Source organism: Nerophis lumbriciformis, linkage group LG09 (assembly GCF_033978685.3).
Source record: "Nerophis lumbriciformis linkage group LG09, RoL_Nlum_v2.1, whole genome shotgun sequence".
NCBI lineage: Eukaryota > Metazoa > Chordata > Actinopteri > Syngnathiformes > Syngnathidae > Nerophis > Nerophis lumbriciformis.
This window is the reverse complement of record NC_084556.2, coordinates 9,899,185-9,926,495: the sequence shown is the minus strand read 5'-3', so window position 1 is coordinate 9,926,495 and position 27,311 is coordinate 9,899,185. Positions and strand designations below refer to the sequence as shown.

Genomic DNA, 27,311 nt, shown 5'->3' with positions numbered 1-27,311 from the left:
TCCCAGGGGGTGAACAAGGGGATGGGTCAAATGCAGAGGACTAATTTCACCACACATAGTGTGTGTGTGTGACAATCATTGGTACTTTAACTTAACTTTAACTTTACACATACAAACTGTAGCACACAAAAAAGCACATTTAATAAAAAAAAAACGTTATTATGGTCTTACCTTTACTTATAAGTGCGGGAACAGTGGTGTTCGTGTTGGAGGAGTTGTGAATGAATGAAATATGAAATCAGTGCTGCAGTCTGCAGGTGTACCTAATGTTGTGTTCCTGCAGTCGTTCACGGCTCCTCCGGCGCGAGCATTGTTGTTTTTGCACTTTTTGGCTTCTTGTTAAGTGACTTTTTTTGGGTGGATTCGGTCTTGCACGTGGAGGGTTTGGGTGTGGGCTTTGGTTGGTGTGGCGCTCCAGTCGGGGGGTGCATTCTGCAGCGGGGATGCATTAACCGGCACCAGGAGGCGGGATTACTGCGAGCCTCATACAGTGCGTCTTCGCAGCAGTTTTATGATTGCTCAGCACAAGAAATACGTTACACACATACAGTTGTTGACAAAATACACTGAACATTATATACCTCAGCTAACTAAACTATGGAAATGTATAATATAATTCATATAGCAATACGGTCTCACTGCACAGCAGGCCAGCAGTTAGCCGAGTCCGCAATCCATGTTGAGGCACTGAGTGACGTGCCTCAACTGGCTGCTGATCACCGCACCGTCTCTTCTCAGTATTTCAACGGCAAATGTGAAAATTCAGCGATTTTGAATAAAAATAATGTAAAACTGGTGAAGTTAAATGGAAAATAACTTTATAGTATAATCACTGAATACATATAACAATTGAATAAATTTTTTTTCTTTTTGCATTTTTTTTCTTTCCATGATGGCAGGTGAGGCCCCGCCTCACCTGCCTCCAGTGACCGCACGTCACTGACCAACTTATATTCTTGTCTTCAGGAAAGAAAGGAACCCACATGTGTTAAGCATGCTTGTATTATCATTAAACACCTTTTAACTTGTTAACAAAAACGTCTCTTTCATAAATAAATAAATATAAATTATATATATATGAATGAGGTAGATCCCTTCGACTCGGTCATTTAAAAAGTAGCTCGCCTGCTGAAAAGTGTGGGCATCCCTGTTCTATAGTATAAAGTTAAACTGAATAAGCATAAAAATGCCCAGCAAAAATATGAGTTTATAGTCCCTCGATTGAAACCGAGCGTGTTAGCATCAGTTGCTACTAGCTGGAATGTCTTTAGTAATCCTGAATAAATGCAAAAAAGTAGACGCCGTTCCACTATTAATGCTCTGTCCTTTAATGTGGCGCACGTCAGGCCCGCTACGCTCCGTCTGCGGCCGACTAATCATGCTTCCTCAGCCGACATCTTGGTCAGAGATAACGCCCTGACTCTTGTGGCTTTGCTTATAGCGCGGCATTTGCGTGTATGCTGCTGATAACGCCACACTCCTTAAACGTTTTGAATACTAAAAAGTATGTGTAATTTAATTCAAGTTGGACAAGGCGTGCAAGTATGTTGAACACTGTTGGAACAACAAAGTCCGTGCATCCTTTTACGTCGTCGTACTTCCTGCTTAAGTCGTACCTTCCTGTGATTGGGCAGCTTTTCAGTGGTGATGCTCTCATTGGACAGGCTCATATTTCAACCATGGGACTATGCATTAAAACGTTGTCGGGAGGTTCCTAAATATCATCACTCATTTGTTGACGAAAAAAAAGTCTGGAAAAACAAAAAATTGTTTTAATTAATATTCTTTTTTTTTTTTTTTTTTAATGTAAGCATCCTCTGCAGTGGACATTTGTGTTTTTCATAATAAGGGCATACTTGCCAACCCTCCCAATTTTACCGGGAGACTCACGAATTTCAGTGCCCCTCCCGAAAATCTCCCGGGGCAACCATTCTCCCGAATTTCTCCCGATTTCCACCGGGACAACAATATTGGGGGAGTGCCTTAAAGGCACTGCCTTTAGCGTCCTCTACAACCTGTCGTCACGTCCGTATTTCCTCTATACAAACAGCGTGCCGGCCAAGTCACATAATATATGCAGCTTTTACACACACACATAAGTGAATGCAACGTATACTTGATTAGCATCCATACAGGTCACACTGAGGGTGGCCGTATAAACAACTTTAACACTGTTACAATTATGCACCACACTGTGAACCCACACCAAACAAGAATGACAAACACGTTTCGGGAGAACATCCGCACCGCAACACGGCATGGCGTAGTGGGTAGAGCAACCGTGCCAGAAACCTGAGGGTTGCAGGTTCGCTCCCCGCCTCTTACCATCCAAAAATCGGTGCCGTTGTGTCCTTGGGCGGGACACTTCACCATTCACACCGGTGAATTGAATGATGAATTGAATGATGAATGATAGGTGGTGGTCGGAGGGGCCGTTGGCGCAAATTGCAGCCACGCTTCCGTCAGTCTACCCCAGGGCAGCTGTGGCTATGAAAGTAGCTTACCACCACCAGGTGTGAATGAATGATGGGTTCTACATGTAAAGCAACTTTGGGTACTTAGAAAAGCGCTATATAAATCCCAGGTATTATTATTATTATTATTATAACACAACATAAACACAACAGAACAAATACCCAGAACCCCTTGCAGCACTAACTCTTCCGGGACGCTACAATATACACCCCTGCTACCACCAAACACCGCCCCCCCCCCCACCCGCCCACCTCACTCATGGCATTCTCACGATGAGCTTCAAGAGGTACTCACCTGAAATGGTTTTCACTTCACAGGTGTGCTTGAAGCTCATCAAGAGAATGCCATGAGTGCGCGAAAAAGTAATCAGAGCAAAGGGTGGCTATTTGGAAGAAACTAGAAAATAAAACATGTTTTCAGTTATTTCACCTCCACATGTGTTAATTCATAGTTATTATTTATTAGCCTTTATTTAACCAGGTAAAATCCCATTGAGATCAAAGATCTCTTTTCCAAGGGAGACCTGGCCAAGAGGGCAGCAGCAAGGTTACATTAAAAACAGTAAACAAATACATAAAACATCACATTTACAACATTAAAACTTGCTCACATGACACATGTGCATACAGACAAGGTAGACTGCAATCCTTTCACAGAAGCTTTAAACTCATTCAACGTAACTAGGGTTTGAAGTTTAATGTTCGATTGTAGGTTATTCCAAGCCTTCGGTGCTGAAAACCTAAATGCTTTCTTGCCCAGTTCAGTTCTTACTTTGGGGACGACAAATTGCAGAACATTCATTGAACGAAGATTGTGACTTCCTTGTTTCTTTGTTAAAAGACAAGACAGATAAGATGGAGTGATACCCAGAATGGTTTTGTAGATGAAAACATACCAATGATTGAGGCGTCGAGCACATAAAGATGTCGTAAAGTTGTGATGCCTTCAGTGACAATCTACAAAGTAAATAGTCATGAAAATAAAGAAAACCCATTGAAATGAGAAGGTGTGTACTGTGTGTATAAAACATTAATTGTATTTTTACAAATATTCTTGATGTAATAATTAATTCACACTTTTTTTTTAAAATATATAACTTAGCCAACATTAATAGTGACACACTTTGCATATTAATAGCAAAGCAACCTTGAGGAAAATGATAAAAGCACACTTGCTGCATGCTTTAAACGGGAAAAACTAGCCCCATCTGGTGGACAAACTTGAATTGAAAGCCATCCATTCATCCATCCATTTTCTACCGCTTGTCCCTCTCGGCGTCGCAGGGGCGGCTGGAGCCTATCCCAGCTGTACTCGGGCAGGAAGTCGGACCCTGGACATATAGGAGCAACAATTTTAACTACCGATCTACACATGTGTCAAAGTTTGTGTAGCTTTGACATTTTTAGGCTGATTTAAAGAGCAGCAAGATAATCTCAAAATATTCCAAAAAAAACCTAATACCATATATTTTGGCAAATTTGACGTATTCATTCAATATAGCCTGGAAATCCAAACACTTTGTAACACATTGACACCACCTACAGGACTGGAGTGCAACAATATGACACTGCAGGGTTCCTTTACTTGACTTTTAGGAGTATCAACATGGACACAACGTTTGGTCTGTCAAATGAGCCATTTCCCCTCAAATCATCTCTCGTTACCATAGCAACAGAGCATGTTTGTCCCAGCAGGATGCAGACATACCAAGAAGAAAGAAAAGTGTCTCTTTTGTACATTTGTACATCTTTTCATTTGAGGCTGCTTCGAGGGTGAACCGAAACCTCCGCAACCTCCGTGCAGTTTGCTCAGGGAAAAAAAAAGAACAACTGTGAAGAAAATAAGAAATAAATAAGAATCCATTGCTTGACTCTTTGTTTTGGCACATTAGTTTAACATTGAATTGTAATTTAAAGTGCAGCCAGGCCAGAAATTGCTTTCCTCCCCCCTCCTAATATCTCTTGGTTAGTGATTAACTTTTAGAATGCGTGTAGTAGTCGCTCTTATAGCCGAGTATTGTGCTACTCTTTTTGGCAATTGCATTTTTTAAAAAAATCTGACTAAAATTGACAAATGTAACTGTTGTTGTGTACAACTGCACCGCAAGGGTTGTTTATGATTTGTCTGCCCTATTTAGACTTAGACTTAGACAAACTTTATTGATCCACAAGGGAAATTGTTCCACACAGTAGCTCAGTTATAAAGGATGGAAAGGGTAAGGATGGAAAGGGTAATGTAGGTATACATAAAATAAAGGTATGAATAAAATATTAAGCTGCAAGATGGTCAAGATATGAAAAAAAAGTAATTCTTTACAAATGTAATAAATTAGATGATACAGCACATATATTAATACATATATTTGTGAACAAATGTTATACCAAATAATTATTAAAATAAATAAATAAATAAGTGATTATGACATACATATATTGATACATACTGTACGTCTGGGGAAAAATCTATTTGTCTAAAACTTTATTAAAATATTTGAACATAACAAAAATATATTACTACATATATTTTGGGGGAAATAATATGTAAAATATTTATTAAAACATGTAAAAAATGTAATAATATAATATGTATGAATAAATATATATATTAGGGAAAATTTGTGAGTAAAATAATCCCTTAACAATGATATCAATAGTAATGCAATTAATAAATACATGAGTGAATATATTGCCAACCATTCTAATAATTAGGTAAACCTTTCATTAAAAATAGGCAATCTAAAATGTAATAAAAATAATAATATAGGTACAAATATATTAGAAAAATATAATATGTACAATAATTATTTATACATTGTACAAAATAAATAATAACTATAACAAAATTGGGGGAAAATAATATGTAAAGTAATTATTTAAACATGTAATAAATTAGTAATAAAAAAAAAAAAAATTCCTGACAAAAAGTAATAATATCAATAATAATTTACATCCGCAAATGATATGACAGAAACCCAATCTGCATCATCACATCTTGCATTTACAGAGGTCTGTCAAACGTTGTGTTTCTTAAGTAGTTCACATTCTTATGATGTAAACAATCCAATGGGGAAAAATATTATGTAAAGTATTTATTAAAACATGTAAAAAAAATTACATAATTTAATATGTATGAATAAATATATATATTAGGGGAAATTTGTAAGTAAAATAATTCCTTAACAATGATATCAATAGTAATGCATTTAATAAATACATGAGTGAATATATTGCAAACCATTCTAATAATTAGGTAAACCTTTCATTAAAAATAGGCAATCTAAAATATAATAAAAATAATAATATAGGTACAAACATATTACAAAAATATTATATGTACAATAATTATTTAAACATTGTACACAATAAATAATAACTATAACAACATTGGGGGAAAATAATATCTAAAGTAATTATTTAAACATGTAATAAATTAGTAATAAAACATTTAAAATATTTCCTGACAAAAAGTAATAATATCAATAATAATTTACATCCGCAAATTATATGACAGAAACCCAATCTGTATCATCACATCTTGCATTTACACAGGTCTGTCAAATGTTGTGTTCCTTAAGTAGTTCACATTCTTATGATGTAAACAATTCAATGGGGAAAAATATTATGTAAAGTATTTATTAAAACATGTAAAAAAAATTACATAATTTAATATGTATGAATGAATATATATATTAGGGAACATTTGTAAGTAAATTAATTCCTTAACAATGATATCAATAGTAATGCATTTAATAAATACATGAGTGAATACATTGCAAACCATTCTAATAATTAGGTAAACCTTTCATTAAAAATAGGCAATCTAAAATATAATAAAAATAATAATATAGGTACAAATATATTAGAAAAATATAATATGTACAATAATTATTTAAACATTGTACAAAATAAATAATAACTATAACAAAATCGGGGGAAAATAATATGTAAAGTAATTATTTAAACATGTAATAAATTAGTAATAAAAAATGTAAAATATTTCCTGACAAAAAGTAATAATATCAATAATAATTTACACCCGCAAATGATATGACAGAAACCCAATCTGCATCATCACATCTTGCATTTACACAGGTCTGTCAAATGTTGTGTTCCTTAAGTAGTTCACATTCTTATGATGTAAACAATTCAATGGGGAAAAATATTATGTAAAGTATTTATTAAAACATGTAAAAAAAATTACATAATTTAATATGTATGAATGAATATATATATTAGGGAACATTTGTAAGTAAATTAATTCCTTAACAATGATATCAATAGTAATGCATTTAATAAATACATGAGTGAATATATTGCAAACCATTCTAATAATTAGGTAAACCTTTCATTAAAAATAGGCAATCTAAAATATAATAAAAACAATAATATAGGTACAAATATATTAGAAAAATATAATATGTAAAGTAATTATTTAAACATGTAATAAATTAGTAATAAAAAATGTAAAATATTTCCTGACAAAAAGTAATATCATCAATAATAATTTACACCCGCAAATGATATGACAGAAACCCAATCTGCATCATCACATCTTGCATTTACACAGGTCTGTCAAACGTTGTGTTCCTTAAGTAGTTCACATTCTTATGATGTAAACAATCCAAACATGACCTTTTTGAAGACTCACGCTGCTAGTTTCATACCTCTTTTTAATCAATTGGTTCATTTCTGCATTAGGCTCTCCGTGACACGGCTTCAGTTCCAACAATTCTACCCATTATTATTGTTCACAGAAAGACATCGGGTCAGCATTAAACAAAGGTCATATAGTTTAGTTTAGTTTAGTCTTCATTTGAAGGGACAATGCACAGAGACATTAAGATCAAATATATAAATAGCTAATTTCCATCTGCAGTCCCTGGTTACCTAAAATAAAAATCTACAAAAACATGCAATACAATATAACAATAAAACTATACTATCGCATGTAAACAAATTAAGAAAAGTCATAAAATGCCCTTTCATTGACACATACTTATATATTACAACCACACCTCTAATTTACATTATCACATAGACAATACATGCTCTTGTTCACATATGTCATCAATTGCAAAAAACAACCATGATTTTAACAAACACACCTCACAACAAAATGTTCTCATGCTTAAAAATAATACACATTAAGGTGACTTGAGGGTCAAACATAGTGCCCACCTCAGTGACCGTGTGAGCAGCTTTGATTGCTCCAAAGCCACTTTTTAAGTTCGACTGGGAATAAAGAGTAATCTGTTTGACTTTACACGTTTCTTGTGAGGTCGTTCCATTCCTTTATCGCTTTATTTGAAAAGGATGATTGTGCAAAATAGGTTTTACATCTGGGTGCGCTACACTGCCCCCTGGTGGAGGCTTGTGTGTTTCTAGTTGTCACAGCAGATGTAAACTGGACAAAGTGCTTAAGTGGCGCTGGTGCAGTGTTATTTAGGATTCGATGGGCGATTCGTATTGATGCTAATCTTTGAATGTTGACAACATTTAACAATCCATATTGTTGGAGAACTAAACAGTGATGGTGGTGCTGTGGTTTTCGGTCAAGGATTTTGAGTGATTGTTTGTGCAAAGTCTCCAATGGCCTCAGTGTCATTTTGCTTGCCTGGGACCAACATGTCGTACAATAATAAAAACAAGACGTAATCATTGCATTAAAATAAGTTCGAGCTGCATCCAGTTTTAATGAATTCCTGATACATTTGAACTATTTTTATGTTGTACTTAAGACTCTGGCACATCTATTTGATATGTTTTTTAAAGCCAAGTGTTGGGTCTAAAATGACATCCAGGTAACGATATTCACTAACAGTTAGTATTATTTCCTTATCAACAGTTATATTTGGGAGGGATGACGTTTTATATTAGTTTATAAAATACATTGTTGCCGTTTTCTTAATGTTTCATGTAAGACTAGAGTCATGTAGCCATCTTGCCACCTTCTCCATGGCTGCTGTAAGTTTTTTAGCAACCGTTTCAGCGTCCCCCCCCCCCCCCCCCCAAGTATAAATAGCCATGACATCTTCATAAATATGGATATTAACATCCTCGCATACAGATGGCAGGTCGTTTATATACATGGAGAAAAGAAGAGGAAAGCTTTTGACGCAGTAAACCATCAGACTCTGCTAAACAAGCTCAGCTCATTTCATGTTTCTTCATCGGTAATTCAACCAATATCATCTTATCTCGGAAATAAATCGCAGATTGTCAACACCACCTGTTGAATTCAAAATGGGTGTGCCACAAGGCAGTACTCTTGGTCCCCTGCTTTTTCTTCTTTACGTCAATGATCTCCATGTGGTCTGTAACTGTTCAAATTGTTTATCGTACGCAGATGACACGGTCATCTACTACTCTGATCTAAATCCAAGCACAACTAACTCTAAGCTGGGGACGGCGTGGCGCGGTTGGGAGAGTGACCGTGCCAGCAACCTGAGGGTTCCTGGTTCGATCCCCAGCTTCAACCAACCTAGTCACGTCCCCGTCTTGAGCAAGACACTTCACCCTTGCTCCTGATGGGTGCTGGTTAGCGCCTTGCATGGCAGCTCCCGCCATCAGTGTGTGAATGTGTGTGTGAATGGGTGAATGTGGAAATAGTGTCAAAGCGCTTTGAGTACCTCGAAGGTAGAAACCGGCTATACAAGTATAACTCATTTACCATCTAAGCTGTCACTCGATTGTCAAAGCCCAAAGCGGTCCTGCCGCGGAACGGGGTGTTGCCAGGACCGGCCTCGAAGACAGCGACAGGTGCGTAGATGGCCCAGGTGGGCCTGGTTATCTAATCACATGTCGCCTTTATTAGCAGCAGCCGTGATGAGACGAGTAGTTGGAGTTGGAGGTGCTGCTGAGCGGACGCAGGAGAGAAAGACACTTTGCTGAAAAGCAAAAGACTTTGCAATATTATATGAAAATAAAAAAGTGTTATACCCGGAATTCCTGGCTCTCCTGGCAGTGTGTGGTGGTCTGAAGAACCCACTAGAGGGCAACTTCTACATTTGGCGCCCAACAAGCCAGGAATTCCGGGTATAACAGTGTTTTATTTTCATATAATAGTGCATAGTGTCTTTCTCTCCTGCGTCCGCTCAGCAGCACCTCCAACTCCAACTACTCGTCTCATCACGGCTGCTGCTAATAAAGGCGAAAGGTGATTAGATAGCCCAGGTGGGCCTGGTTATCTACACACCTGTCGCTGTCTTCGAGGCCGGTCCTGGCAACACCATGTTCCGCGGCAGGCCCGCAGGCCACGCCCCCCTCCACACCCGGACACCTGGTTGAGGGATAACTGTCATGTCTGTGTGATCATGTTTTGTTTTACTCATGTTCGGTTTTGTTTTTGGACTCTTTGTGCACTTTTGTTTGTTTTGTCACCATAGCAACCCATTAGTTTTCACCTGTCATGTCACGCACCTGTTTCACGTTTTGAGTCACGCACCTGTTTTCACTGATCATGTCACTGCTATTTAAGCCGGTCTGTTTCTGTTGTTCATCCTGGTGACATTATCTATCTTATCATACCATGCTACTTCTGACACCCCTGCTACCTCGTTTTGTCTTCATGTTACCATAGTTCCATGCCAAGTAAGTTTTTGTTTATTGTTCATAGTTTCTGCCTTTGTGCAAGTTTTGTTTCATTAGTCAAGTTTGTTCTCCGCCATTGAGCGCGCCTTTTGTTTGCTTCCTTTTTTGTAGTCTGTTAGTGTTTTAATAAATATGTACTCACCTCCAAGCCATGTCCGATTCAGCTTTACTTGCATCTCGGGAAAACAAAACCCTCACTGTCCAAGTCTTGACAATAACCCCCTTACGATCAATGTAAAAAAAGACTGGAAGCATGCACTTTCCCTCACCCAAGAAGCTTTTATGTACATCTAAATCAATAATTCTGGCCATTTAAACACTTTCTACAGCAACAAACTAACTGAGATAGGCTCCAGCGCCCCCCCGCGACCCCGAATGGAATAAGCGGTAGGAAATGGATGGATGGATGGATTTATGTCTCCCTACACAGAGCACAGCCTGAACATAAAAAAAACAAAACCTGTATATTTACAATAAAATCCGACTGTACTGTACCTGTCACGTTCTATTTCTAAAAACCTATTTACATGCCATAATTTTGTCAACTGTATAATACCGTCCCAACGTTTGGACACTTGCCACTAATGATGTGGCATATACCAGAGTCTACAAGATTCATAGAAGACTTTCTGATTGGGTTCATCACTGGTCTGTACTCTCTCAGGCAATTGTCCTATATTACATGAACGATCATGCCGTCAATGTCTACTCAAGATCAAAAATAACTCTCTGTGTCTAAGCTCTGAGTGCCCTCATTCCGACTGTGAGCAGTGGACACGCCCGGATCACAAGAACTTGTCTTTGTCCCGGCTTATAATACACCATTCCCTTCCACATTAGGAATACAGAAGGCTTCTGCTGGAGAGCTTCCCCAGTGAGCACTGACAGACCTGGACTGAAGTATGTGTGGACGTGATGCAAGCATGATGTCTCTCGTTGCCTACGTGGGTTTCTTGTTTTGAACGTGTTTTCTTTTTGTGCTGCAGAGCAGGAACCTGCTGTAAACCAGTTCTTGACGGAGTCAGGCCACATTAACTGTAACACAACCGTTGCTTTTAATCGTTCTGGTTCAACAAATGAAAATACATTTATAAATAGTTATTTTATGCATGTATTGGAAAAAAGAAATATGTGAAATAATTAGGTACGAATTGTATAAAATAAGTAATCTAAAATACAAATAAAAAATACAGGTACCATATATTCCGGGTCATAGGGCGCACCAGATTATAAGGCGCACTGCCGATGTTTGGGTCTAGTCAGGTCTATTTTTATACGGGCGAACCGGATTATAAGGAACATTAAAGGGGTTATATTATTTTAAAACACTTCCTTGTGGTCTATATAACATGTAATGGTGGTTATTTGGTCAAAATGTTGCATAGATGATGTTTTACAGATCATCTTCAAGCCGCTTTCTGACAGTCGCTTCAGGATGCGCTGTTTTATGGGCGGTCTTATTTACGTGGCTCACCTTCGGCAGCGTCTTCTCCGCGTCATCTTTGTTGTGGCGGTGTAGCGTGCAAGGACGGGAGTGGAAGAAGTGTCAAAAGATGGAGCTAACTGTTTTAATGCTCTGCTGCTCGTCTGCTAACACAGACCCGCAGACGTGAGCACATCACCCCTATAATAGCGTCCCCTCACTGGCTCCCTGTGCGTTATCGAATCAATTTTAAACTCCTTTTATTTGTTTTTAAATGTCTAAACAACCTCGCGCCAACCTATCTCTCCGACCTCCTTCAGCCTTACTGCCCCACCCGATCCCTAAGATCAGCCGATCAGCTGCTACTGACGGTCCCTGACACAAGGCTGAAGCTTAGAGGTGACAGAGCTTTCGCCGTTGCTGCTCCCAAGCTCTGGAACGACCTACCTCTGAGTGTTAGACAAGCCTCCTCTCTTCCTGTTTTTAAATCTCTCTTAAAAACATACTTTTATTCCATGGCTTTTAACACTGAGTGATATCCATCCTGCAATGGCGCCCCATAATACACCTGCTGTGAACCTGTTTTTATGTTTTTATTTATTCTATTTTATCTATTTATTTTTTATCGTGTTCTGTTTGTGTTGTGTTTTGTTTGCTCGGTACTCGTATTATCTTTTAACCTGCCCATTGTACAGCACTTTGGCTACCCCTGTAGTAAATTTTAAATGTGCTTTATAAATAAAGTTGATTTGATTTGATTTGATTAATGACATTCAGACTTTACTTAAATCAATAACGGAGCCGCATCTCCTCATCCGTGGCTCACTAGTGCAACAACAACTCCGTAAATGTGTCCCGTGAAAAACCGTCCGACCGGAACTCTCTAATAACTAAAGTTCCTTGGGTGAATAACGTAAACTCACTACACCGGTATGTTTTAGCGTTTTCATGGCGAATTTACTGACAGATATAAGTAAGAACTTTACACTACTTTATATTAGAAATGGCAACAGCGGTGGATGAATGTCCCATAACAAGAAGATAGAGAAAAAGATGAAGCTTATCGACTACAAAGGCGGACGCGTGCAAATTTTCAGGACTTATGCAGATCCCAAATACAGTTTAGCAGGTACCAGAAGGTAAGAAAAGTTGCTTTTGCATAATATTTCAAAACAAAACGCCAGATAATAGGTCTTACTTCATACACACACCATAATAATACTCGTATGTTGAAGCACAGTACAATCCATCAAGCGGGGCGGCTTCATAGCTTACCAAAGTCGTACTAAAACATTTTGATCGATTTTTGAGATCTGTGTGTAAAATTGTATATGTTCCATTGAAAATAAATATGTAATGTTCTATATTTTCAATGGAACATATACAATTTTGGTTTTTGTTTACTTGAGTCACATTGCAGTCCACACGTATCTCTTATGTGTGACTGCCATCATATTGCAGTCTACACGTATCTCTCATGTGTGACTGCCATCTACTGGTCAGACTTATCATTTTACCATGCACCAAATAAAATAGCTTGAGGGCGGTAAGCACAACCAAAATTCTTATACGGGTTATAAGGCGCACTGTCGATTTTTGAGAAAATGAAAGGATTTTTAGTGCGCCTTATAGTTAGAAAAATACTGTATTAATATATGGGAAAATTATAATACAGTACCTAACATAATAATTTAAACATTTGATAGAATAAATAATAATTTATAAAATAAATTGTGTGTGTGTGGGGGAGGGATATAATATGTAAAATAATTAGAATAAAATAAATATGTAAATAAATTGTAGAAAAATAATTATTTTTTTTACTAATAGCGAAAATATAAAATAAAAATTAATTAATTAAATATTTGAAAAAAATGAATAATATGTTTAATGAAAATAAGAAATAAAGTGACTTACCGGCTTAGACCTGATTTCTTTGGCATAGAGCGGTTGTAGGAACTCCGAGTCCCCCTCCAGTTTGACGCCCTTCTCTGTTATTCTGAGGCTGCCCATGCCGTCCTGTGCGGAAACAACCAGAAAAGATGGCCGAACGTGTTAAAAGGAAACCGTTGAATTATCACAAAAAAACACATTACACTGGACATATGACACGTAGACACTTCACCAGGCACCCTCGTTAGTGTACTTGGATGGGGAAACCTTGCCTCAAGTAAAGTTCTATGGAGCCTATCATGGCCTCCCATACAGGTTGCTTTGAATTGGATCGGCCTCTGTGAACGCCATAAAGAGAAAGCGAAAGTAAGAGCAGCATCATGTCGAGTCACGGATGCCCTGCACAATGCTGCACGTTGTGTGTGTGTGTGTGTGTGTGTGTGGCGCTGCAAGAAAGGATATTAAGCAGCGATGGCCAAGGGAGATTCAGTGGGCGGAGCTAGGCAGTCACTTTATATCCTGCGGTTTATATTTGACATCACCTGCCGGATGAGAAGACGGTGCGTGTGATGGAGGAACACTTTGTTCCCCCCACAGCGCTGTCTTGCTCATCCCTCGGGTTCTAAAGGAGCAAATGGAGATCAAGACCCGTGAAATCCCAACGTAACAGAGGATGAGTTTCAAGCCGTGTTACAGCCCCCCCCCCCCCCCACACACACACACACACACCACCCTGTCTTCTGAGCCAAACATTAAAATTCTGCTAGTGCCGTGGACCGTCACAGACAGCACGCCGGTGTTTTTTTGAAGCTTTTTCACCTTTGATGATGGAAAAAAAAAAAGAGGAGGTATAATTCAAATACAGCTCCCGCATTCTTATCCGGCTGTCCTACTTTTGTCTCTAATTGCTGAGGATGCAATTCCATTTCACACATTTTATACCCCGAGAGTCAGACTTCAAAGTCATGGAGACACTTCATCTATTGCATTTACAAAAATATCATATTACTTTTTAATAATGTCAGGAAACAATACTAAAATCAGCCTGGAAATTGCCAAAACATGTTTTACCCGGCTTGACATACAGAACAACAAGCAATATTTGGGGATTTAACTTCCTTTTGTTTTTGTTGTAAGTTCTTAAAAACAGCAATTGTCATGTAGACTAATATTTTTGACCACACGTTTTGCAGCAGGTTTTTAAAAACAGTAAAACTCAAAAGATCTTTGACTTCCGATTTTGTAGTAGATCGCTAAAAACAGCACAATAGTACTATTATAGGGTGCATCTTTGTCTGGCAGTTTTGCGGTTGATTCTTAAAAACAGAAGAACATCGTCATATAGAAAATCTCTGACTAGTGTATCTATTAAAACAGTGGTGTTCCAGTCATACAGAGGTATCGTTGACTTTGGTTTTGAAATAGATCCTTAAAAACAGCAGGACCCGTGTTATATAGAGGATCGTAGACCTGTGGTTTTGTAGGAGATTCCTAAAAACAGCATAAGAGAAGATATTTGACTTGCGATTTTGTAGTAGAGCCTTAAAAACAGCAAAACTTTTGCTAAATAATGAATCTTTGACTTGAAATTTTGCAGTATATCCTTAAAAACAGCAGAACTCCTGCCATATAATTAATCTTTGACTTGCAATTTTGCAGTAGATCCTTAAAAACAGCAGGACTCCTGTTATATAGAGGATCATAGACCTGTGGTTTTGTAGGAGATTCCTAAAAACAGCATAAGAGAACATATTTGACTTGCAATTTTGTAGTAGAGCCTTAAAAACAGCAAAACTCTTGCTAAATAATGAATCTTTGACTTGAAATTTTGCAGTATATCCTTAAAAACAGCAGAACTCCTGCCATATGATGAATCTTTGACTTGCAATTTTGCAGTAGATCCTTAAAAACAGCAGGACTCCTGTTATATAGAGGATCGTAGACCTGTGGTTTTGTAGGAGATTCCTAAAAACAGCATAAGAGAAGATATTTGACTTGCGATTTTGTAGTACAGCCTTAAAAACAGCAAAACTCTTGCTAAATAATGAATCTTTGACTTGAAATTTTGCAGTATATCCTTAAAAACAGCATAACTCCTGCCATATAATGAATCTTTGACTTGCAATTTTGCAGTAGATCCTTAAAAACAGCAGGACTCCTGTTATATAGAGGATCGTAGACCTGTGGTTTTGTAGGAGATTCCTAAAAACAGCATAAGAGAAGATATTTGACTTGCGATTTTGTAGTACAGCCTTAAAAACAGCAAAACTCCTGCTAAATAATGAATCTTTGACTTGAAATTTTGCAGTATATCCTTAAAAACAGCATAACTCCTGCCATATAATGAATCTTTGACTTGCAATTTTGCAGTAGATCCTGAAAAACAGCAAAACTGTACTGTCCTAGAGAGAATCTTTGACTAGCAGTTTTGCAGTAGATCCTTAAAAACAGAAGAACACTTCATCATACTGTTTTAAAACAGTGGTGTTCCTGTCATACAGAGGATCTTTGACGTGGGGATTTGTAGGAGATTCTTAAAAATAGCAGAACAATGCTGCCATAGAGTGGATATTTGACTTGCAGTTTTGCAGTAGATCCTTAAAAACAGCAGAATACGCCCGTCAAATAGAGGATCTCTGACTAGTGTACAGCAGCACGCTCCTTTCAAGTAGAGGATCTTTGTATTTTTGCAGTAGATGCTTCTCAACAGAAATGCGCTCCTGTCACACAAACTATCTTTGACTGACATTTTTGTAGATGATCCCCAAAACCAGCCGTGCACTCACTCCATTTATATATCTGATCTTTGACTGGCAGTTTTATAGCATATTCTTAACAACAAAGTGCTCCTGTTATAAACATTTTTTTAGAAAAGCATTTTTGCAGTAGATCCTGAAAAAAAGAGTAGTCTTACTGTCATATGGAGGATCTCTGATTTACGATTTTGCAGTAGATCTTTCAAAACAGCAACATGCTTCTGTTATTTTAAGGATCTTTAACTCATTTTGGAAGTTGATCCGTACAAACAGCAAAGCACTCCATTCATATAGATTATCTTTGAATAGCATTTGTGCAGTGTATATCCCTAACAACAGCAGTGCTTCTGTTACAAAAATGTCTAGCAGCTTTGCAATAGGTCCCGAAAAACCAGTAGACATCGGATCTTTGACAGGACCAAAGGAACAAAGACTGTAGAAAAGCATTTCAGCACCAAGGAGAGCGACACAAAGACGAACCGCTTTGAGTCTAGCATACATTTTCTATAACGTCTATGAATAAATTGCTGCTGGTAGTCTTTCCGCCGAGTCAGCAAACGTCAGTATATTTAGCTACACATGTGCTTGTTAACAACGTGAGGCTAATTAGCCACAATATGCACACACTGTTTTGAACTTTCCGGTCCTAACTTTCCTTTACTCTGTTTAGCGTGCACAGTGCAAGGCGAGCGGCCATGAATAATTCACCGGTTGAGTTCTCGCCAGGACACTCAGGTGAGCGTCTTTACCGCTCCTGTTTTCAATGCTGACTTCAAAACCTCACTTTTATCTTCTCAAACTCTTCACCCTCGTTTGGTTCCCTTAACCATTGTTTTTGTTTATGCCATCAACTGGAGTGGAGGTTCTGCCACCTCATGAGCTACACTGTAGGTTCTTTTTTAGAGTGAGTTTCTATCGAAGAAAAATTGAGAACATGATAAAAATGTGACATTTCTTTGAAAACGGATATATAAATACAACTACATGATTTCATTCAGCTTTAAGAGTTCTTGGAATATTCTTTTTTACAAAAAAGCCACCTCTGAAGTAAAACAATGCATGACCTCGTGCAAGATTTCACCTGAGTTGGCTTTTTGTGTTTTTTTTACTGATGGCTAAGAGGAAAAGATGTGATGACGATGATAAAACAGGGAAAAAAATGCCTTATAGTGCACAGGTCAGTGGTTCTCAAGTACCGTCTCAGGAAACACTCGGCTCTCCAAGTACCACCATAATGACCAACATTATACAGTACAGTGACGTGCAGTCACTAGAGGCAGGTGAGGCGGGGCCTCACCTGCCATCATGGAAAGAAAAAAAATGTAAAAAGAAACATTTTTTATTAAATTGTTATATGTATCCAGTGATTATACTATAAAGTTATTTTCCATTTAACTTCACCCGTTTTAGATTATTTTTATTTAAAATCGCTGAATTTTCACATTTGCCGTTCAAATACTGAGAAGAGACGGTGCGGTGAACAGCAGCCAGTTGAGGCACGTCACTCAGTGCCGCAACATGGATTGCGAAATGACTCGGCTAACTGCTGGCCTGCTGTGCAGTGAGACCGTAATGCTATATGAATTATATTATACATTTCCATAGTTTAGTTAGCTGAGGTATATAATGTACAGTGTATTTTGTCAACAACTTTATGTGTGTAAAGTATTTCTTGTGCTGAGCGATCATAAAATGGCTGCAAAAGACGCACTGGCTGAGGCTCGCCTCCTGCACCCCCGCCGTAGAATGCACGGCAACCCGTGACGGGAGTGCCTAATGTTGTGGCCCTGCAGTCATTCACAACTCCTCCAACACGAACATTATTGTTTTTGCACTTTTTGGCTTCTTATGAAATAACTTTTTTAAATAGATTCAATCTTGCACGTGGAAAGTTTAAGTGAGGGCTTTAGTTGATATAACACTCTCGTCAGGGGGTGCATTAATCCAGCACAACAGCGGCTCATGGACTTATTTTATAAGTAAAGGTAAGACCATAATAACGTTTTTTTTTAATTAAATGCGCTTTTTTGTGTGCTACAGTTTGTATGTGTAAAGTTAACGTTAAGTTAAAGTACCAATGATTGTCACACACACACTAGGTGTAATGAAATTTGTCCTCTGCATTTGACCCATCCGCTTGATCACCCCCTGGGAGGTGAGGGGAGCAGTGGGTAGCAGCGGCGCCGCGCCCGGGAATAATTTTTGGTGATTTAATAACCCCCAATTCCATACCTTGATGCTGAGTGCCAAGCAGGGAAGAATGCTGATATGAGCTTTTAAACATAACCCGTTAACTGCTGCCAATCAAATGGTGAATAAGATACTCTTTAGGGTTCATATGTTTGTAAATCTGACTGTGATGAAGTCAGTACCTCACCAGCCATCAACCTCACCGCACGTCACTGATACAGTAGCATAATAGGCCTAAGTATTCATCAAAAACAAAGCGGAGGTTTTATTTAAGTATTACCAAAATGTATTTAGATACTTTTCGATACTTTTCTAAATAAAAAGTGACCACAAGAAATGGCATTACTGGCTTTATTATAACAACAAATCTTAGGGTACAATAAACATATGTTTCTTATTGCAAGTTTGTCCTTAAATAAAATAGTGAACATACAAGACAACTTGTCTTTTAGTAGTAAGTAAGCGAACAAAGGCTCCTAATTTAGTCTGCAGACGTATGCAGTAACATATTGTGTCATTTTCCATTCTATTATTTTGTCAAAATTATTAAGGACAAGTGGTAGAAAAAAATAATTATTAATCTATTTGTTCATTTACTGTTAATATCTGCTTACTTTCTCTTTTAACATGTTCTATCTACACTTCTGTTAAAATGTAATAATCACGTATTCTTCTGTTGTTTGGATATTTAAGCGGGTTAGTTTTTTGCCTCATCCCTCATGTGAAGAATGCACTACCGACCTGATAAGACCTGATTAGTTCGAAAGAGATGATACAATATTACAGATGCTACCTGGTGGTTGTTTGAGCACACTGCAGCTAGTCCTACATACTCTCACTCTTAAATGCTTCAGTAACATGTAGGATCCTCACAGGAATGAGCCAAAAATACAGCCTGTCCTCCTGTAAAAAAAATAAAATGTTGTGTATAATAATTTTTTTTTTAAAAACATAAATTGAGAAATTACACTTTTTGTCTACTTTGGAAAGCTGTAGTGTCCTGGCTGCTCAGTACAACATGGCTAAGTCGTCAATAACAATAATGACATGAAATTAGTGTAACATAAACACAAAAAATGAGAAATTCAACTTGTTGTGTATGTTGGAAAGCTGTACTGGACAGTGTCCTGGCGGCTCAGTACAACATGTCTAAGTCATCAATAACAATAAAGATGGTCGTAATGTAAAAAAACAACATCGTCTGTATAGTTAAATCGGGGGTCAGCAACCCGCGGCTTTAAAGCCACATGGGGCTCTTTAGCGGCGCCCTGTATGGAAATGGAAAAAAAGTGTTTTTTGTTGTAATATGATTTCCGTAGGACAAACGTGACACCAACTTTCCTAATTGTTAGAAAGCCCACTGTTTAATATGTTTGTGTGTATGCTTCACTGATTAGAGTATATGGCAAGCGCCGTTTTGTCCTACTAATTTCAGAGGCCCTTGAACTCCCCGTTGTGTGGACTGCGACTCAACAGTTTGTTTACATGTACAACTTACTCCGACGCTGCCACAGAAAGACGTGTTTGATGCCACTCATTCTTTGTCTCCTTTTGTCCACCAAACGTTTTATGCTGTGCGTGAATGCATGAAGGTGAGCTTTGTTGATGTTATTGACTTGTTGGGGCGCTAATCAAGCTGATCGATGCTAACATGCTATTTAGGCTAGCTTTATGTACATATTGCATCATTATGCCTCGTTTGTAGATACATTTGAGCTCATTTAATTTCCTTTACCTATGTACTCTGAATATTTAGTTTATTTTTCCATGTCTCATGACACATTATCTGTATGCAATATTGGCTGCATTTCTGATAGTTGTTAGTGCGCCATGTTGTTCCAGACCACAGCAAACGTTACCCAGCTTGCAAAGATTGTAATAAAACAATTAGAAGACAACAGCCTGCCGCTTCCTTCTAACTTGGACACACACATCTGTACCTTTGGCCATTCTAAGACAGTCATTTCCAGGAGTTCTCTCACCCTTGTCAAGACTTGGACTATGGCGTGGTTTTTTCTCCCGTGGTGCAAATGATTTGGACCAGACATGGCGTGAAGGTGAAGACATATTTCATTTTAACACTCAAAAAAAAAGAAACAAACAAAAGGCGCTCACAGTGGAGGTACAAAACTTGGCTATAAACTGCACAAAGGCAGAAACTATGAACAATGAAACAAAAACACTAACTGTGGCATTAATAAACAAAAACTTACTTGGACGTGGCATGAAGTGCGCAGAGGTAAACAGATTGTGACGGGTATGATGTCGCCAGACAGACAGCCTGGCAACTGGAAGCTTAAATAATAGTGACATGATTAAAGACAGGTGCGTGAGTTGTGAGGGCAGGTGAAAACTAATGGGTTGCTATGGTGACAAACAAGAGTGCACAATGAGTCCAAACGTGGAACAGGTGAAGCTAATGGGTAACCATGGAAACAAAACAAGGGAGTGAAAAGCCAGAAACTAAAGAGTCCAATAATTAAACAAAACAAAACATGACTAAAACAAAACATGATTACACAGACATGACAACCCTCTGAGAAGTTTTACTAATGTTTTCCAATGTTGTAAAAATGTGTGGAATAGATATTACGTTTCAACATTTCTGTCAACAAAAAATTGTGTCAGCCTGCGACACATAGTCATTTTGATAGTAGGCTAATAAAAACACTTACACCATGTCTTGCCTTCATTATAACACTTATATAAGGCTTTTAATTTTTTTGCGGCTCCAGGCCGATTACTTTTTTTGTACCTGTGGTCCAATATGGCTCCTTCAACAATTTGGGTTGCCGACCCCTGAGTTAAATGAAAGACAACCATACGAAAACGAGACATTGCTTTGTGTACGTCTGAAAGCTGTATGGGCCGGTGTCCTGGCTGCTGAGTACAACATGCCTCGGCCAGCAATTATAATCAGAATAATACAAAAAGCCAAATACAACAATAATCAGCGTAAATATCATCACTTTTACGTGATCTGATTCTGAACCAAACACTGTATTTTTTGTTTTACTATCGACTGCAGTGAACTTATTTTTACATTTGTATGCCAGTTTGTTACAATGCCATTACAACATTATCTATACATGCAATGTTTTTCTAAAATACTACTTTAAATTCCAGTATTTACATTGCATGTACTTCTCTTCCCTACCATCAGATGGCAGTAGTCTTTATATAACCCCCTGCTTGATATAGTGCATTACCTCAGTCTATACTGGTGCTTTACATTTATGGTGTGTTATCTTTGTGTCTCCCGTCTGGTACGCATTCATCATTCGTCTCCATCTCGGTGAAGATGCCTACAGAGAAGTGGGCAGGGCCTGCTATCAATAATACAAAGCACTCAGGCTATTATTGAGTGTCACCGCCGATACGCATCAAGTCAACCCCCAGGCCAAAGCAAATATAGACGTTTTATAGACGTTGCAGCGCGGGGACGCCGCGATGGCTTCGACATTAAAAAAACACAAGTCGACAAAAACAATCCCAGGATTTACATAATTTACAATATTGACGTGGAAGCACTGAATTCATCTTGAAAGCGACTGTTGAAAGAAATTGTCGTATAGAGGATCTTTGGCGAGCACTTCTACAGTCCGTTCTCAAACGCTGCAGACTGCTCTTGTCGGATAAAGGATCTTTAACTAAGTTTTTGTAGTACTTTTTCTTAAAAACAAAAGGGCAATACTGTCATATAGAGCATGGGTGTCAAACTCTGTGTAATTTCACTTGGCCCTTGAGGCGATATCAAATTAACACTAGAGCTGGCCCGCCGATTATATACAGCGGTGGTGCCGCGGTAACACCGCATTTCTCATACTTGCCAACCCTCCCGGGAGACTCCCAAATTTCAGTGCCCCTCCCGAAAATCGTTACGTCCGCTTTTCATCCAGTCCAACGAGTGCAGGCCCAGTCCCGGAAGAGTTAGTACAGCAAAGGGTTCTGGGTATTTGTTCTGTTGTGTTTATGTTGTGTTACGGTGCGGATGTTCTCCCGAACTGTGTTTGTCATTCTTGTTTGGTGTGGATTCACAGTGTGGCGTATATTTCTAACAGTGTTAAAGTTGTTTATACGGCCACCCTCAGTGTAACCTGTATCGCTGTTGATCAAGTGTGTGTTGCATTCACGTGTGTGTGCGTACAGAAGCCGCACATATCTTGTGACTGGGCCGGCACGTTGTTAGAATGGATGAAAAGCGGACGTGACGACAGCTCGTAGAGGACGTTAAAGGCAGTGCCTTTAAGGCACGCCCCCAAGACTGTGGTCCGGGTGGACTACGAGATATAATGACTGATGAACACCTTCGTTCGATAATGAAGGTTGCCTCAGCTCAAAGCCTGAGCCCCGACATTAATGAACTAGCATCCAAGAAAAGATGGCAGGTATCTGGCTTGGGCACATCAGATTAGATCAGTGTGTTGCAAACTGAGCAGTTTAAAGTCCTGAATGGTTGGTTTATTCATTGTTATTTTATTTTCAAATGTATTAGCCTGTGGAAAAAGTTAATGTTGATATTTACCTCAGAAGGCTGCAAATAGAAAAGAGGCATTCAATTTTTATTTAAAATGTATTTGATATGCCATTGATATTTTTTAATTATTATTAATATTATTTGAAACTCAATTTCGCATGTCACTATAAAGTTATATAAGCCTTGCTTGTCCAATATTTAACGCAAAACTTGTTTGGGTCCCTATTAAAAGGTTAATTTGTTCAACCTTGGCCCAGTTTTAAATTTTGGCCCACTTTGTATTTGAGTTTGACACCCCTGATATAGAGGATCATCATCGGGGCGGCATAGCTCGGTTGGTAGAGTGGCCGTGCCAGCAACTTGAGGGTTCCAGGTTCGATCCCTGCTTCTGCCATCCTAGTCACTGCTGTTGTGTCCTTGGGCAAGACACTTTACCCACCTGCTCCCAGTTGCCACGCACACTGGTTTAAATGTAACTTAGATATTGGGTTTCACTATGTAAAAGTGCTTTGAGTCACTAGAGAAAAGCGCTACATAAATATAATTCACTTCACTTCATTAACTTGTGTTGTCATAGATGATCTTTGAGTAGCATTTTTGCAGCAGGTCCTTAAAAACAGCAGGTTACTACATGCCCGAGGTAAAAAGGTTAAGAACCCCTGATATAGAGGATCCCTAATTAGACTCTTTGCAGAAGATTACTAAAACCAGCAAAGTGCTCCTGTTACATAAAGGATCTTTGAGATGCAATTTTGCAGAGATCCTAAAAAACAGAAGTGTTCCTGTCAAATAAATAAACTTTGACTGACATTTTTGTAGTAGAGTCCTAAAAACACTAGAACATTCTTGCGGTTTTACAGGAGACCTTTAAAAATCAAATCAGTCCTGTCATATAAAGGATCTTTGAGTGGTAATTTTGCAAAGATCCTCAAACACAGAAGAGTTCTTGTCATGTAGAACAGTGGATCTCAAAGGTTATTCACCAAGTACCACCTTTTTGCAGCAGGTCTTTAAAAACAGCAGGCTACTCGTGTCATATCAAAGATTCTTGACCAGAAGTTTTGCAATAGATTCCTAAACACGGCAGAGTGCTCCTGTCATAAAGAAGATATTTGCCTAGCGTTTTGAAGTAGATCTTTTAACACCAGATTCCTATAAACAGAAACGTGCTCCTGTTGCAGTAAGGATCTTTGTATAGCGATTTTTCAGGGGATCCTAAAAACAACAGAGTGCTCCGGTCATATTGAGGAACTTTGACTAGAATTTGTGCAATAGATTCCTAAAAACAGCAGAGTGCCCCTGCCATAAAGACAATATTTGCCTTGCGTTTTGAAGTAGATCTTTAAAAACAGCAGAGCACTCCTGTCATATTGAAAATCTTTGACAAGCATATTTGCGGTACATTCCAAAAAAAGGCGGTGTTCCTACCATATAAAGGGATCTTGGACTATAATTTTTGCACAAGATTCCTATAAACAGAAAAGTGCTCCTGTTGCAGTAAGGATCTTTATAAAGCGATTTTGCAGTGGATCCTAAAAACAACAGTGCTCCTGTCATGTAGAGGAACTTTGACTAGAATTTGTGCAATAGATTCCTAAAAACAGCAGAGTGCACCTGACATAAAGATTTGACTAGTGTTTTGAAGTAGATCCTTAGAACACAAAATCACTCCTGTCAAATTGAAAATCTTTGACGGGCATATATGCGGTACATTCCAAAAAACAGCAGTGTTCCTGTTATATAAAAGGTCTTGGACTAGAATTTTTGCACCAGATTCCTCAAAACATTAAATATCTCCTGTTGTAGTAAGGTGTCAAGACTTGGTCCTTGGGTTTTGTTTTTCCGGAAGGCAACGGAAAGTTGGCTCGGGCGAGACGGGAATGTGAGTACATGATTTCTTAAACACTATCAAAAAAAACAAAAACGAAAGACGCACACAAGGGCGGAGGTAAAAAACTTGGCTAATGAAAACAAAAGACTTGCACAAAGGCAAAAGACTATGAACAAGAAACAAAAACTTACTTGGCATGGAACTGTGAACATGGCATGAAGAAGAGTGATCATAAAGTGTGATGTTGCCAGGCAGACTAACTGAAAACAATGGACTTAAATACTCCAAACATGATTGACAACAGGTGTGTGAGACCGAACGTGAAAACAGGTGCAACTAATCGGTCGTCATGGTGACAAAACAAGAGTGCACAAATAGTCCAAAAACAAAACCGAACATAACTAAAACAAAACATGATCACACAGACATGGCAGTAAGGATCTTTGACTAGAATGTTTGCAGTATATTCCTTAAACCAGCAGAGCACTCTGTCATATACAGTTTAGGATCTTTGAGAAGTAATTTTGCAGAGTTAAAAAAAAACACAAAAAACAGCAGTGTTCCTGTCATAAAAAGGGTCTTGAACTTTTATTTTTTGCACCAGATTCCTAAAAACAGAAAATTAGGAGGATCTTTGTATAGTGATTTTGCAGTGGATCCTATAAACAGCAGCGTGCTCCTGTCATATAGAGGAACTTTGACTTGAATTATATTTGAGTTAATATTTGAGTGGGCCCCTGGCCCTTCTCTAGTGAAACTGTTGGGCCCAAGGTAAAAAGGTTAAGAACCCCTGATATAGAGAATCTCTAATTAGACTCTTTGCAGTAGATTCCTAAAACCAGCAGAGTGCTCCTGTTATATAAAGGATCTTTGAGAAGCAATTTTGCAGTAGATTCTAAAAACAGTGGAGTTTTCCTGTCATATCGATAATTTTTGACTAGAATCATTGCAGTAGATTCCTAAAACCAGCAGAGCATTCCTGTTATATCAAGGATCTTTGAGTAGCAATTTTGCAGAGATCCTAAAAAACAGCAGTGTTCCTGTCATATAAATCATCTTTGACAGGGATTTTTGCAGTGGAGTCCTAAAAACACCAGCACGGACTTGCGGATTTGCAGTAGAACCGTAAAAACAGCAGTCAGTGTTGTCTTATTAAAGGGGAACATTATCACCAGACCTATGTAAGCGTCAATATATACCTTGATGTTGCAGAAAAAAGACCATATATTTTTTTAACCGATTTCCGAACTCTAAATGGGTGAATTTTGGCGAATTAAACGCCTTTCTAATATTCGCTTGCATACGGTTCAAACCGATATGGCTTAATAGCTTCAGTTTCTTCTTCAATTTCGTTTTCGCTACCTGCCTCCACACTACAACCATCCGTTTCAATACATTCGTAATCTGTTGAATCACTTAAACCGCTGAAATCCGAGTCTGAATCCGAGCTAATGTCGCTATAGCTTGCTGTTCTTTCAAGTTCAAGTTTTCAAGTTTATTCACAATACCATATAACAAATACAATAGTAGTAAAATATCATCATTTAAAGATGTTGGTACGTGAAAGGGTCCCCCAAATAAGCTAGAAGAAGCATCGGGAAGCAATCCGCCATCTTCTCAAACACCGAGTCAAATCAGCTCTGTTATTTTCCGTTTTTTCGACTGTTTTCCGTACCTTGGAGACATCATGCCTCGTCGGTGTGTTGTCGGAGGGTGTAACAACACGAACAGGGACGGATTCAAGTTGCACCAGTGGCCCAAAGATGCGAAAGTGGCAAGAAATTGGACGTTTGTTCCGCACACTTTACCGACGAAAGCTATGCTACGACAGAGATGGCAAGAATGTGTGGATATCCTGCGACACTCAAAGCAGATGCATTTCCAACGATCAAGTCAAAGAAATCTGCCGCCAGACCCCCATTGAATCTGCCGGAGTGTGTGAGCAATTCAGGGACAAAGGACCTCGCTAGCACAGTTTGTTCCCGCAGACGAGCGAGCTAAACCCCCTGGATGTCTTGGCTCACACCGTCCCGAAGATGATCAAGAGAAGAATATCGACCCTAGCTTCCCTGGCCTGCTGACATGAGGGTATGTCTACAGAATATAATAATTGATGAAAATTGGGCTGTCTGCACTCTCAAAGTGCATGTTGTTGCCAAATGTATTTCATATGCTGTAAACCTAGTTCATAGTTGTTAGTTTCCTTTAATGCCAAACAAACACATACCAATCGTTGGTTAGAAGGCGATCGCCGAATTCGTCCTCGCTTTCTCCCGTGTCGCTGGCTGTCGTGTCGTTTTCGTCGGTTTCGCTTGCATACGGTTCAAACCGATATGGCTCAATAGCTTCAGTTTCTTCTTCAATTTCGTTTTCGCTACCTGCCTCCACACTACAACCATCCGTTTCAATACATTCGTAATCTGTTGAATCACTTAAACCGCTGAAATCCGAGTCTGAATCCGAGCTAATGTCGCTATAGCTTGCTGTTCTTTCCGCCATGTTTGTTTGTGTTGGCTTCACTATGTGACGTCACAGGAAAATGGATGGGTGGTTAAAATCAGGCACTTTGAAGCTTTTTTTAGGGATATTGCGTGATGGGTAAAATTTTGAAAAAAACTTCGAACAATATAATAAGCCACTGGGAACTGATTTTTAATGGTTTTAACAATTCTGAAAT

At 38.5% G+C, this 27,311-nt stretch overlaps 1 protein-coding gene across 3 annotated transcripts in view; it reads right to left on the bottom strand.

The window, feature by feature from the left end:
- The window catches only part of sgcd (sarcoglycan, delta (dystrophin-associated glycoprotein)), a 547,116-nt gene that overhangs the window by 139,255 nt on the left and 380,550 nt on the right, over positions 1 to 27,311 (bottom strand). For all 3 annotated transcript variants that reach the window (XM_061962681.2, XM_061962678.2, XM_061962680.2), the window contains exon 3: positions 13,405 to 13,506. In XM_061962681.2, the coding sequence (XP_061818665.1) occupies positions 13,405 to 13,506 (102 nt within the window). The remainder of the gene's footprint in view (positions 1 to 13,404; positions 13,507 to 27,311) is intronic.